The sequence below is a fragment of the Ailuropoda melanoleuca genome, chromosome 4 (genome assembly GCF_002007445.2).
Source record: "Ailuropoda melanoleuca isolate Jingjing chromosome 4, ASM200744v2, whole genome shotgun sequence".
In the NCBI taxonomy this organism is placed as follows: domain Eukaryota; kingdom Metazoa; phylum Chordata; class Mammalia; order Carnivora; family Ursidae; genus Ailuropoda; species Ailuropoda melanoleuca.
In genome coordinates this window covers 8,726,288-8,740,708 of record NC_048221.1, presented here as the reverse complement: position 1 = coordinate 8,740,708, position 14,421 = coordinate 8,726,288, and the positions used below count along the sequence as shown (strand labels likewise).

General features: G+C 52.1%; 2 protein-coding genes across 2 annotated transcripts; both read right to left on the bottom strand.

The window, feature by feature from the left end:
- Positions 1 to 7,047: 7,047 nt before the first annotated feature.
- RNASEH2A (ribonuclease H2 subunit A) lies at positions 7,048 to 12,884 on the bottom strand. The gene is made up of 9 exons (XM_002921005.4): positions 12,765 to 12,884; positions 11,570 to 11,994; positions 11,311 to 11,382; positions 11,070 to 11,196; positions 10,879 to 10,966; positions 8,681 to 8,818; positions 8,488 to 8,575; positions 7,383 to 7,506; positions 7,048 to 7,261 (listed from the first exon to the last, which is right to left on the bottom strand). Exons 2-9 carry the CDS (start codon positions 11,694 to 11,696, stop codon positions 7,126 to 7,128), a joined length of 900 nt encoding a protein of 299 aa, XP_002921051.3. The 5' UTR covers positions 11,697 to 11,994; positions 12,765 to 12,884; the 3' UTR covers positions 7,048 to 7,125.
- LOC117801856 (thrombospondin type-1 domain-containing protein 8-like) lies at positions 12,066 to 14,415 on the bottom strand. The gene is made up of 2 exons (XM_034657852.1): positions 14,110 to 14,415; positions 12,066 to 12,970 (listed from the first exon to the last, which is right to left on the bottom strand). The coding sequence occupies exons 1-2, from the start codon at positions 14,258 to 14,260 to the stop codon at positions 12,771 to 12,773; spliced, it is 351 nt and encodes a 116-aa protein (XP_034513743.1). The 5' UTR covers positions 14,261 to 14,415; the 3' UTR covers positions 12,066 to 12,770.
- Between the last annotated feature and the right edge of the window lie 6 nt (positions 14,416 to 14,421).

Sequence of the window (14,421 nt, the reverse complement as noted above, 5' to 3'; positions counted from 1 at the left end):
ACTAGCATGTAAATGACAGCCTTATATTCTGAGCACTTTCACAACTGGGAATATCCAGGTGTCAGAAATGAAGAGGGGTCCAGTAGAGGGGCTGACAAGGGCAAGAGGTATCCTCCCCCTCTGTGGGTCACCAGGCCCACAAGGAAGCTCCCGGACTTGTATAGACCTCAAGACAACTTTATGGCCTTCCCCTCTGTTTAAGCCCACCCAACAGTGGCTGGCATGATGTTCCTTCATTCCCTCCTCCCTTTCTTTTTCTTTTTCTTTTTTTTAAGATTTTATTTATTTATTTATTTGACAGAGAGATAGCCAGCGAGAGAGGGAACACAAGCAGGGGGAGTGGGAGAGGAAGAAGCAGGTTCCCAGTGGAGGAGCCCGATGTGGGACTCGATCCCGGAACGCCGGAATCACGCCCTGAGCCGAAGGCAGACATTTAACGACTGCGCCACCCAGGCGCCCCCTCCCTCCTCCCTTTCTTACAAATTTCAGTCCTCGACCTAAGACAAAGGACTTGACTCAGATTTAAAATTGGGGATGTAAGTGCTACTCCCGATCCTCCTCCTATCCAAAAGCCTTAGGACAGCCTGTTTCCTCACCAGTGAAACAGGGGCAATGGGCCTTTTAGTTCTGTTCAACAGAAGAAGATTGATGGATGGCTCCTTTGCCCAGACACTGCTGTGATAGATGAGGCCTGTTCTCTGCCCTCAGGGAAGATGGGAACGCATAAGAGAAGAGCCTTACTGGAAGAGTAGCAGATAGACCTCTTTCAGCTGCGAGAGACAAACTCAGTTCAAAGTACCTTTAGCCGACAGTGATAAGCTTCAGGAATGGCTGTATCTAGGTCCTTAAATGGTGTTAGGAATCTATCTATATCTTTTTCTTGGCTATACTTTCAGATAGGATCTCCTCACAACAGCAAAGATGAACCAGCAACTACATGATTCCAGTGGTTTAAATGGGCCTATTTCTCTATAAATCCAGCAGTTTCCAGTGCTGGCACTCAATGATCCTGCCTTGTCATGAGCCCATCACCAAACCAATCACTGTGCCCAGAGGGATGCTGTGCTTTTGCTGGCCCCATATGGGTTAGGGGCTTGTGCCTGAAGGCTCAAGGTGGGGTCAGGTCCATCTGAACAGCATGGACTGAGGTTGGTGGAAGAATGGTCCCAAAGGAAAATCAAGTGCTGGGGCCAGAAGGGAAAGGAGTGCTGGGGAGGGAATCAAGATATGTTGACCATAGAGACGTGTCTATGACCCTGACTCAGTAGTATGTCCACCTAGGTTCACAGCCCAGTTCTACCATTTACTCCTGCTGTAACTTTGCGGATGTTGCCCAGTCATTCTGAGTCTGTTTCTTTATCTATCAAATGGGAATGATAATTGTTCCTCTCCTAGGGTTGTTGGGAGAATTAAATGAGCAAATGCAAGTTGTTCTGGTTATACATCGTGTGTAGCAACTCAAACTTAGTGGTAGAAAACAACCACAATCATTATTCCTTCTGGGTTCTGGTGGTGGTTTTTGTTCACTTAAAGACACTGGCTGTGGCTAAAGTCACCTTAAAGGTGCCTTTGTTCACACATCTGGTGGTTGGTACTGGCTCTTGCCTTGAACCTTGGCTGGGGCTGCCAACCAGAATCGCTACAGGTGGGCTGTCCCCGTGGCTTGGGCTTCCTCACAGTATGACATCTGGGCTGCAAGGGCAAGTGTTCCAAGACAGTCCGGTTGAAGAGGTCTCCTGACTCTCTAGCCTTGGAAATCAGTGTTGTCTCCACTCTCTATTCACTGATGTTGTGTCACCAGAACCAGCTCATATTCACAGGGAAGCATTCAGACTCCACCTCCTCATAGGAGGGAGTCACATAAAACACTTAGAAAGTACCTAGCACATAATTAATACTCAATAAATGTAGACATCATCTGTTATCATTGTTGCAGTCATATACTGTATTATTGTGACAAGGATAAGCCCGCATTCAAGGAAGAAAGCAGATAAGCCTTTGAAGGATGTCCGGGCAGGTGACCAAGTGATAGGCAAGGGCATTTTAAGTAGAAGGCCTGGGTATTTCAGGTGCTGGGAACTCCCAGGGGTTCAGTAAGCCTGGAGCACAGCATGGGAGATGGGGTCAGATCACAGAAGGCCTTGAACACCAGGCAAATGGCCTTGGCCCTGATGATAAGGGGTGCGAAAGCCATGGAAGGTTTACACAGAGAAAGATCCATCAGACTGACACTTTTTTTTAAAAGATTCTATTTATTTATTAATTAATTAATTAATTAATTTATTTATTTATTATTTATTTGAGAGAGAGAGCAGGAGTAGGGGGAAAGGACAGAGGCAGAGGGAGAAGCAGGTTCCCCGCTGAACAGGGTCTCAATCCCAGGACCCTGGGATCATATGACCTGAGCTGAAGGCAGACACTTAACAGACTGAGCCACCCAGGGGCCCCCAAACCAATACTCTGCCCTGCCCTTGAATGTAGGAGGGGAGACGGTGAGACTGGAGATAAGGAACACCAGTGAGGACCTTGGGACAGGAAACAGAAGGTGGGCAGAGATGGGTGAAAGAGAATCAGAGCAATGATCCACATGGTGGTCCTTAGGAGAGCAGGATCGTGTGCAACCTTCCAGAAATGGGTTGTTGTCAACTTCATTTTATTTATTTATTTTTTAATTTTAAAAAAGATTATACACAGAGAGAGAGAGAGAGAGAGAGGAGGGGCAGAGGGAGAGGGAGAGGGAGAATCCCAAGCTCCCTCTCAAGATCCTGAGATCATGACCTGAGCTGAAATCAAGAGTCAGACACAACCGACTCAGCCACCCAGGCGCCCCCAGATTCCACATTTTTAAAAAAAGATTTTATTTATTTATTTGACAGAGATAGAGACAGCCAGCGAGAGAGGGAACACAAGCAGGGGGAGTGGGAGAGGAAGAAGCAGGCTTCCAGCAGAGGAGCCTGATGTGGGGCTCGATCCCAGAACACCAGGATCACGCCCTGAGCCGAAGGCAGGTGCTTAACCGCTGTGCCACCCAGGCGCCCCCAGATTCCACATTTCTAATAGATGAGCTTGATGCTACTGATCTGGGGATCCTTATTTGAATATCCAGGGATTCAAAGACATTTGTTAGAAGTAACATTTGTGGGTGGCTCAGTCGGTTAAGTGTCTGCCTTCAGCTCAGGTCATGATCCCAGGGGTCCTAGGATCGAGCCCCACAGCGGGCTCCCTGGTCAGTGGGGAGTCTGCTTCTCCTTCTCCCTCTCCCTCTGCTGCTCCCCCAGCTTGTGCTCTCTCGCTGTCAAAATAAATAAAACCTTTAAAAAAAAAAAAAAGGAAGAAGTAACATTTGCAAATTACGTCTTTAGGGTGCCCACTAGCTTCTGCTTATGGCCAGCTGTGAAAAAACGGGGATAGTTTATCTTGTCCAGGTAAATTCCATCAGCAGTCAGAAGAGTCTATAAATTCAAGATAAACTGTAATTCTAATAATTCTGAGGGGAAAAAAAATAAATCCAAAATTTAGGCATAAATTTATAAATTTACAGCACAGAAAAGGACGGGGCAGAATTATTAATGGAATCTGGATGGGTAAACATTTTGCAACCACAATGATAACCAGAGGCTAAAGCTTGAATAGAAGGTGCCCCTGGGGGGGGACATGGGGAGGCCACAGTTCCTCCCCAGGGTCTGCCTTTACTATCCAAGCCCTTGGGCCTTCTCAAAGCAGGTCTAGGTATCTGCACTTTACTGTTGTCGCTGCCCACAGCCATCTTCACCCTTCTGTTCTGTTCTACCCCTCACCCTTCAGATCTTGGCCATTCAGCTCCTCAGGCTCTCTGAGCCCCAGAGCAGAGCTGCCATCCCCATCATGCACTCCTGAGGTCCCCTAGACCTCAATGCGTACTCAGACACCTGTTGTAGCTGGTCAGCGCTGGCTTCCTGGTGCCCAGCACGACACCTGTATGGAATGGAGAGGTATTCGGTTATGGGCTGAATTGTATCCCACTCCCCAAATTCATGCTGCAGTCCTAACTCCAGTACCTCAGAATGTGACTATATTTGGACAGGATCTTTAAAGAGGTAATTAGGGGTGCGGGGGTAGCTCAGTCCGTTAAGCAGCTGCCTTCGGCTCAGGTCATGATCCCAGCGTCCTGGGATCAAACCCCACATCAGGCTCCCTGCTCAGTGGAGAGCCTGCTTCTCCCTCTCCCTCTGCCTGCCGCTCTGCCGACTTGGGCTCTCTCTGTCAAATTAAATAAATAAATAAATAAATAAATAAATAAATAAATAAATATTTTTTAAAAAACTAAAGAGGTAATTAAAGTAAACTAAGGAAGTGCCTCGGTGGCTTAGTCAGTTAAGCGTCTGCCTTCAGCTCAGGTCATGATCCTGGGGTCCTGGGATGGAGCCCATTGGGCTCCCTGCTCAGCAGAGAGCCTGCTTCTCTCTATCCCTCTGCCCCTCCCTGCCGCTCACTCTCTCTCAAATAAATTTTAAAAATAAATAAATAAAATAAAATAGGACACAGACATGCAAAAAAGGGAAGATCTTGTGAAACACAGGGAGAAGATGGCCATCTACAAACCAAGGAGAAAGGCCTCAGAAGAAATCAACCTTGCCAACACCTTCATCTGGAACTTCTAGCCTTCAGAACCATGAGAAAATATTGTTTGAGCCACCCAGTCTGTGGCACTTTGTTATGCAGCCCTAGCAGACTAATACGTGCTCTATAAACAATATTCCCACAATGCCCTGGGCTTCTGCTATCAGAACATTTCCTAACAAGTGAAAAGCCATCCCCTTTCTTCTTTCTATGAAATTGCCACTGCTCGAGTCAAGGAGGGGTCAAGGGTGAGGGAATGGGGGGGTGGGTACTGGGTCTCTTCCTATTCCTAGGTACCAGTTCTTAACTTTTACCCCAGATATTCCATTCCCCCTGACAGGGATTGCTTAGGGCATAAACATGTCCTACTTTCAGCCAGGAAGCGACAGGGTCTCTACTTGGGGATGAGGTCTTTGGAGGTTGAGATGTGACGTCTGAAACTGTGGCAGCCATGGTGGGACCATGAGAGGCAAAAAACACCAAAGATGGGGGCGCCTGGGTGGCACAGCGGTTAAGCGTCTGCCTTCGGCTCAGGGCGTGATCCCGGCGTTATGGGATCGAGCCCCACAGCAGGCTCCTCTGCTATGAGCCTGCTTCTTCCTCTCCCACTCCCCCTGCTTGTGTTCCCTCTCTCGCTGGCTGTCTCTGTCAAATAAATAAATAAAATCTTTTTAAAAAAAAAAAAAACCCCACCAAAGATGGCAAAACAGAAGATGAATTTAAAAAGCAGTGTCCTTGAGGGGTGCCTGGGTGGCTCACCTGGTTAAGCATCTGACTCTTGATTTTGGGTCAGGTCATGATCTCGGGGTCATCGGATCGAGCCCCACATCAGGCACTGTGCTCAGCACAGAGTCTGCTTGAGATTCTTTCTCTCCTTCTCCCTCTGCCCCTCCCCCTCCTCCCATGCTCGCTCTAAAATAAAAATATTTCTTAAAAAAATGGTGTCCTTGGTGTTGTTGAGCCACCTGACTTCCAAACTTCTCACAGAGTGAGATAAACCTATCTTGCTACTGGAAGGCTGTGAGGGAAATCAAGTGCTTGCTTACATTGCTGGTGGGAGTGCCATGGAGTACAAGTCTTCACAGAGAGGAATTTGGAAACATCTCCCCAAATTACAAACCACATAGATCCTCTAACCCAGCAAGCCCACCTCTGGGGATTTATCCTACAGACAAAACTGCCTGAGAAATGATGGCCCAGTCTGGTCACTCTCTGCCGTACACGTTTCACCTCAAGCCAGGCCAACAATTCGTCTCTTAAGAAGCATTAAATAGGGGCGCCTGGTTGGCGCAGTTGTTAAGCGTCTGCCTCCGGCTCAGGGCGTGATCCCGGCGTTCTGAGATCAAGCCCCGCATCGGGCTCCTCTGCTGGGAGCCTGCTTCTTCCTCTCCCACTCTCTCTGCTTGTGTTCCCTTTCTCGCTGGCTGTCTCTGTCAAATAAATAAATAAAATCTTAAAAAAAAAAAAAGGCATTAAATAAACCACAGGATAGTTGTGCCGAGGACTCTGTAGCTAGAAAGGGAATGAGGAAGGTCTTTAGGCACCCATTTGGAATTACCTCCAAGATGTGGTGAAGTGTAATGAATGTGAACTACCTAGAGTCTGTTTCCATTCATAAAACAAAAACAAACTTTAGGAAAGTATCCACACATACATTTTGTAACACGCAAGGCTATCTCCAGAAGGATCTAAGAGGTATCTGCTGTGCCCTGAATCTCTGTGTTCCCCCAAAATTCATGCTCACATCCTAATTCCCACAGATAATGGTATTAAGAGGTGATTAGGTCAAGAAGGGGATTAGTGCTCTTATAAACGGAGGTTCCTCGCCCCCTCCACATGTGAGGACACAATGAGAAGTTGGCAGTCTGCAACCTGGGAAAGGGTCCTCACCAGAATGTGACCATGCGGGTGCTGTGATCTTGGACTTCCGGCTTCCAGAGCTGTAATAAACCACCCAGGCTGTGGTATTTTGTCATAGCAGCCCGAAAAGACTGGACACCTTGGTAAGCCCGCCAGCGATCTGACGGCACAGTGTGAGGGAAGCTTCTCAATGCCTTCCCTCCTAATTCTGCATCCTACACATATATTATGCATTTGAAAAATAAAATAGGGGCGCCTGAGTGGCAGTCAGTTAAAAGTCTGACTCTTGGTTTCGGCTCAGGTTGTGATCTCAGGGTCATGGGATCAAGTCTTGAGTCGGGCTCCGCACTCAGCACAGAAGTCTGCTTGAGATTCTCTCTCCATCTCCCTCCGTCTCTCCTTGCCCCCACTCCACACACCTACACGCGCACACACACACTCTCTCAAATCAATAAATAAAAAATTTAAAAAATTAAATTAAAACCAATCAGCCAGCACCCATCTTGTTCATGTTCCGAAAGCCTGTAGCTGGGTCCAGCTGCAGACCACACTCCCAACTCGCTTCCACCGCACAGTGCAACCAAATGCTTAGCTTTCCTTAAACAACTTTAATCACAAGTTGGGGGAGGGTGGAGGGAGGCACATGGAGGGAGAACAGGCCGGCTCCTAGAGAGTGGTGGCGGACTCTAGGCCTCGCTCCTGGAAGTACCGGTGCGGGAGGTGGGGGTGGGTTTGGGGGCCTTTGCTGAAGTAGGACATGATCCTCCCAGGGCCCTCCTGATGTCCTGTCGCTGAGTCCTCCCTGCAGGAGAGGTGGTGACACTGGCCACTTCGGGCTGTTGGGGGGGGGGGCGGGGATTTCCAGGGAGGGCTGAGCCCTGGCCTCCCTCCCTCCCTCCTCACAGCACCTCCGGGACACCCACCACAGAACGCCTTCTGCCTCCTTCTCCAGGATGCTCTGGGCAGTGCGCCAGCTGAACCGCACAAACTGGGGGAAGCCAAACACAGGCTCCACGTGCTTCCTCAGCCACACTTTTGTCTTGGGATCTGAGGGACAGGAAGGGTGGGGTGGGCAGCAGCGACAGCCCCTGAGCCCTGGCACAATGTCCAAGTTCCTCAGCCTGGCATCTGAGGTCCCGCCACCTCACGTCAGGCCACCAACAGACCGGAGGCCCCTCCCACTGTTTGGGACCCACTCCCTCCTCAGAACCTTTGCCCAGGCAGCTCCCCGACTCCACCTGCCGACAGGTGCCTCTAAGACATCCTTTCAACCCCTCAAGGACAATAGTCATTAAATGAGCATCTGTGAACCATGGTGTTAATAATGGCCATTATCCCCACAAAACTAGCTCAGCAGGGACAGGGAGGTCCTTGTTTATCTTGTTCGTGGCTATATCCCCAGGGCTCAGACCTGCATGGTACATACCAGGCCCTCAGTAAGCACTGAATGCGACCCAAACGGTCTTTGGCCTGGACCTAGTTTCCTTACTTTGGCCTCACCTAAATTCTAGTCACAGATGTGCTGTGTCTCCCCATCCAACTGCCCGTCCCTCCCTGGGCCTTAGAAGGACGAGAGGGTTCCTTGAACCCAGCCACTGACTCTTGAAATCTACTCATGGTGGGGGGTGGGCACACAATCTCCTACCATACAGACAAGGAGAGTGAGCCTCATAACTGTGAAGAAAACAACAGATTTAAGCTGGGGCTACTGGCCATGAGCTGGCACCCCTCGCCCCTGCCTCTTTCCCCTTAACAAAGAGATAGGTGCCCACCAAGGGTGTCAGGCCCTCACTGGGGCTCCAGAGAGGCAGGAGAGAGGGAGAGAGAAGGGAGGAGAGAGCCTGCCTGCTGGAATCCAGCTCTGCCACAGGCTGGCCATAAGCAGGTGGCGCCCCCTGTCTGAGCCTCAGGCTCTTCCACTGTGGAGCCGGATGAGCGCCAGGCAGAAAACTGTAGAAGCGTGCTCAGGCCTGCCTTGTCAGTGCTATAGCCAATACCACTGTCTCAAGGCGGCTCCAGTCTGCTCACCATTGGGGTAACCGGATCCATAATCGGCATCCAGGTCCTGCAGTGTTTCCACAAAGTGCCAGTTCTTTACAGCCTGGTCACGGGCCACCTGTGGGCAAGACAAAAACTTGGGATGTCCCTCCCCTGAGGCAGACACACCTGCCCCCTGCCCAGGGGGATGCTAGGAGCTGGCCATGGCCAGCAGGAGCCTAACCTTGGCACAGATACTGGCAGCACTGACCACAGGGTAGAGGGCATCCGCCTTGGCCTTGACTGTCACCTCGATGCCGGGAAAGCGCTCCTGCAGCCGCTCCTGGTAGGTCTCTGGCGGCCCCACAGTGTCCACAAATACCTGCCGTGGTGACAGAAGTGTATTCATTTGGGGCGCCTGGGGAGCGCAGTCATTAGGCGTCTGCCTTCAGCTCGGGGCGTGATCCCGGCATTATGGGATCGAGCCCCACATCAGGCTCTTCCGCTATGAGCCTGCTTCTTCCTCTCCCACTGCCCTGCTGTGTTCCCTCTCTCGCTGGCTGTCTATCTCTGTCACATAAATAGATAAAATCTTTAAAAAAATAAAAAAATAACAGGGGCGCCTGGGCGGCACAGCGGTTAAGCGTCTGCCTTCGGCTCAGGGCGTGATCCCGGCATTATGGGATCGAGCCCCACATCAGGCTCTTCCTCTATGAGACTGCTTCTTCCTCTCCCACTCCCCCTGCTTGTGTTCCCTCTCTCGCTGGCTGTCTCTATCTCTGTCAAATGAATAAATAAATAAAATCTTTAAAAAATAAAAATTAAAAAAAAAAGTGTATTCATTCAACAAACATCCAGAAAAACCACTGTGGACGTGATCTAGCCTCACAGCATTTACACTTGCTGCTCTTGTGCCTGGAACATTCTTCTCTCAGCTCATCCCCAGGCTGGGCTTTCTCGGGCATCTCTGCTCGTAAGTCCCCTCCAGAGGCACCTGGCTGGCACGGTTGGCAGAGCGTGCGACTCTTGATCTTGAGGTCATGAACTTGAGCCCCACATTGGGTGCAGAGATTACTTAAAAAAAAAAAAAAAAAGTCCCCTCCAAAAGAGGCTGTCCCTGACTGAGCTGAATCCATTCTACACTTACTGAGCACCTACTGCATACCATGGCTACACCAGATGCCAGGAATATGGCAGTAAACACACCAGACAAAAATCTGTCTTTATGGGGCAGACACCATGGTGACAGCCAAAGACAAAAACAGGATAAATAATAAAGGACAGGGGAGAATTGGGAGGGATTATCATTTTATTTCTTATCTACGTATTTTCTTAAGTAAGCTCTACGCCCAACGCCCAACGCCCAACGCCCAACGTGGGGCTTGAACTCATGACCCTGAGATCAAGAGTTCCATGATCTACTGACCGAGGCAGCCAGGCACCTCGGGAGGAGTTATCATTTTAAACAGCGGTAGGAGAGATTCGAAGAGGTCACCCTGAGGTGGTGACATTTGAATAAAGGCCTGAAAGAGGTGAGAGAATGAGTCATGTGGAGATCTCAGAAAGAGAACTCTAGGCAGAAGGAACAGCCAGTGCAAAGGCCTTGAGGTGGGTCCATGCCGAGTATGCTAGACAGCAGCAGGGAGGCCTCCTGGCTAGAGCAGAGAGATGAGGTTGGTGATCTCCATTGCCGTTTTCCTCAGAAATCACCTTTATTATTTGCTTACCAGATGACCATCTGTGTCCCCTGACTTGGCCATGAACCCCAGGGGGCAGCACTCTTGTCTGTCTGCTCCAGTACTGCACCGTCAGCGCCACGTTCCAGTCCTGGACCTCAGCCATCTCCTCAGCAAGGTCTCCCTTGTTACGTTCCCTATCTCAAGTGTATTTATCCTTGCTATTCTCTCAAAACAGCCTGTTCTTTGCCGCAGAGTACTGGATGCAATGCCAGCTTGTATTTCCTTCTGGTAATTGAATCTTACTTTTTCTCGCACTTGATGCTGAACTTCCCAGATTTAGTTTTTACTGGGATCAAAAAATTAAATGTTGAGATCTGTGTTTCAAAAGATGACTGTCTGCTGCATGAGGAGCAGACCGTAACGGACAGGCCACAAAGTGGGCGGGGGGGGGGGCAGGAATCCAGGAGAGAAGGGCGCCCAGGGCCAGGACAGAGGCTTTGGGCAGATGGACAGATGCGAATTTGCTCTGGACTCTGAGCCTTTAAAATACAGAGATAAAGTTAATGAGAGTGCAGCTGGGGGCTCCTCCTTGGTCCTGGGTGGGGCACACATTTAGGATAGGAAAAGTAGTAGAAAGTCAAAGGAAGCAACATATATTCCTGAGGTAACCCAGACACATCTGACCCTGAATCACCCACTGCACTTGTATACCCCCATTTTATCCTGAGGTGATCAAATGTGGGCAACCCAACAGTCAGCTCACCTGGGCAACTTTCACACCCTGATCCAAGGCATACTGCACCAGCCCAGTGGCTGTATCATGGGATAGGGAATTCAGGTTGTACTTGACCCTGCAGTGGGAGACAGAACCCAGTAAACCCCGATCCAGACACCGATCCCTTCCAGCCCATGCTGCCTGCCCCTCCACCCTGGCCCCTTCCGGAGGCCCCTCACCGCCCAAGCATGCTCGTAGAGATGAGGTTTGGAGACAGCACGTCCAATGCCCAGCCCACAAAGTCCCCGTCCTCCTCCATTTTCACAAAGAGCCTGTCCCGCTCGCTCTCCGATAGGGTCTTTGAGTCTGGGAGGAGGGTTAGGAGAGAAGGGGAGCGACTGGTTCTCCCAGCTCCAGTTCTCCCCCTCCAGTTTGCACCCGCCCCGGAACCCCCACCCGAGACTCACCCCTCGAGCTCACCTGCCACTTTCAGGGCCTCCAGATCTGCCAGACGGGACAGGGGGCAATAACAGATGGCGTAGACCATGGGGCCTGGAGAGGCGGGGGTCCAACCAGTGAGCCCGTGAAAACCGCTGTCCCTATCCCATCATCACCGCTTTCTTCGGTGCCATTGCCACTATCACCCCCTTCCCCAGGTAGTACAATCCCAGTTTCCGTTCCAGTGCAACCTACATTCCCCTTATCACACCCCTCCCCCACCCCAGTCCCGGGGGCGCACCCAGCACCGGGCCCCGGCCCGCTTCATCGACGCCCAGGACGCAGGGCTCCTTGCGGCAAACCGCGGGCACAGGCGAGTTCAGGCGACAGCGTCCCGTACTGTCTCTGTCCAGCTCGCTGAGATCCATGCCGCCTCTGCAGCCGCCACCAGCAGCGAGAACGAGGTCTGCAGGCTCAGGTCTAGGCCCGCGTTCTCCGCGGGCCGTGAAAAGGCTCTCGCTCCCGACCAATCGGTGCTCAGGACACGCCCCCGACGCTCTTGCCGCCGTTGACGTTTGCGCAGGCGCCACCGAAGCTCCTGCCGTGTGGCTTCCTGGGAATTGTAGTTCCCAAGGCCGACCGCCAAGATCTTCTTTGGGGAAACGGGGTGGGCGGGGTCGCTTTCCAAGCTCCGCCCCGGAGTCCCTGACGCCCCGCCCGTCGGGGCTAGTAGGAGGATGGGGAAATAAAGGGGACACTGACGCAGGCCTTGGAGAACTTGACCCAGTCAGAAGCCCTGAAGGTCAAATACCATTATATTGCCAGAATACTGCCAGTGTCCACATCACTGGGCCCCTGTCCATCTGGATGCTGGCTCGTTGTACTCCCTGTCCCTGCCACTCTACCCAGTCTAAGCCCTCTGGACTAGGTATTCCTACTTCCACTGAGCTCCGGCCTTCAGATTTGGGGTCCAACTCTCTCTCTCTCTCCCTCTCAGTACCTCACCCGCCCTCGCCCCGCCCCCCACTCTGCTCCCTAACCTCTGAGGCTAAGCCTCCCCCACCAACCCCCTCCCAACTGTGATCCCAGATCTCAACAGACTTCTGCTGAGAGTCTGCGCCCACCAGGCAGCGCTGTTCCCCCCAGTTCAGGGTTCATGTCCACCAATTCTCGAGTCTCAGCGGGACTCACATCTTCAGCCTGGGGTCCCTGACCCGCATCAGGCTCCTACCCCTTCCTCAGGGTCACAGTTCCTCCATTTCTGATCCCCCTCCCTGCCCCTCACCATCTTTCTTCCTTTCTCCCCGGATATCAACGGGGGCTCACGACTCTTGACTCAGCTCTCCCCTCCCAACCATCTTCTAGCTTCAGCCCTAAAGGCCCTCCTCGCACCCGCCCGCACCCGCGGCCCTTCCCCTTTCCCCGCCCACCCTGGGGACTCAATCCTGCACTTGACAGCCCGCCCTGGCCCCGCCTCCTCTGCGCTGGTCTCTCACCCGGGTTCAGGGCCTCCAGTCGCAATCGGATGGTTTGCAGGATGAACAATCCAGTTGCCTGCAGGGACGCACCTGCACCAGATTCTCGCGGTCCATGAATACCGGGCCCGGTGCTGTGCCCAGGACCTCGCGGCTGCGCTCCTGTTTGCCCAGGTCGCAGAAACAGCGCCACTTTCCCCACGGGCCAAGGATCGAGTCCTCCACGTCTAGGGATGGAGGGCCAGGTAGGGGGGAACCTACCCCCCATGCCCTCCTCTAGGAAGGGAGGAGTATAAAGACACTAACAACAACAACAACTCCTGTTTGCTGGGCTCTGCCTCTGTGCCAGGCACCCCCCGCCCCATAGATAATCTCATTTAATTTTCCTATCATTCCCAGGTGAGGAAACTGAGACCTATAGAAAGCAAGCCACCCTTTGAACTCATACATCTGGTGTGTGACCCAGAGGAACTGCAAACTGACACTTCCCACCTGTGCCAGCCTGTCCAGTTGGGCGTGTGATACAACACCCTTGGTGGCCACCATCTGAAGCCCACTCCTGTCTTCAGGGGTGTGATAATGGGCCTGTTTGGTAGGCATAGTGCCACCTAACCAGCAGGGCTGCCAGGGGGTAAATTAAGTGACATAATTGGCATAATATAATGAAGGTCCTGAAAGCCCCTGGCGATGTGCTAACATGAAGTACAAAAACAATTTATTATGACCCCTTTTCGAGCAGCTACAACCTTCTGAGTGTTTATCGGGGGCTCTTTACAACATTCTTTTACGGACTCCTCCCCATGCTCCTAGGAAACAGGTCTTATCCCAACTCTGCAGCTCACAAAGTCCTAACACTTCATGCCTCGCCAAGCCTCAAACAGCACTGGCCTCTCTCTTCTCCTCCATCCAGCCCTTTGGCTTTGGCACCTGCTGTTCCAGTTCCCTGGCACACTCTTCCCCCTAAATTTTTGCATTTTCGGCTTTTGCTGGATTCCGGCTGCATTGGTTACCCATCCGCGTCAGTCTGGCCTTCTCTGACTTCAGACGTTTACCCGTCGCCTCCTTCCAGTATCTCCACCCTTCCTAGCACACATCCACGAGTTTACGGATGTGTCTGCTTGGGGATTTATTGCCTACCCATGTAACCTCTTCCCCTGTAAGAACCTTGAAAGTCAGTCTCTATTTCAGTTTACAGAGAAGAAAACTGAGCCTCAGAGTAAAGTAACCAGCCAAAGGGGACCACGCCAGTGAGCAGATGGGAAGAGATTTGCAGTCCCTGGAGGTGGGTCTGTTTGCAGCCAGCTGGCAAAGCGGGGCAATGGGGCACCTTTCCGCACCATCACACCCCCAGCGTGCGGTTGGTTACCTTTCTCCTGATGCTGCAGCCGCAGCTCCTCCCAGGTGTCGCCCCCGCTCTTCTCGCCAAAATAATGGTAGTCGCAGGAGACTTGGGCAGGGGTCCCCAGCAGCAGGAGAATCAGAGGCGGCAGGAGTAAGTCCGCTGGGCGCCCGGCCATGCCGGACTCCAACCGACCCGGGCGCGCTCCGAGGAGGGGCCCCTCGCGGGGTATGTGGTGCCCGCGCTACCCCCACCAGCGGTGGCAATGGTCGGGGCCCGCGGCTCCGCGACCCCTCCCGCCTCTTGCAGGAGCGTGGCCACGGCCTGCTTCGCTCCCCC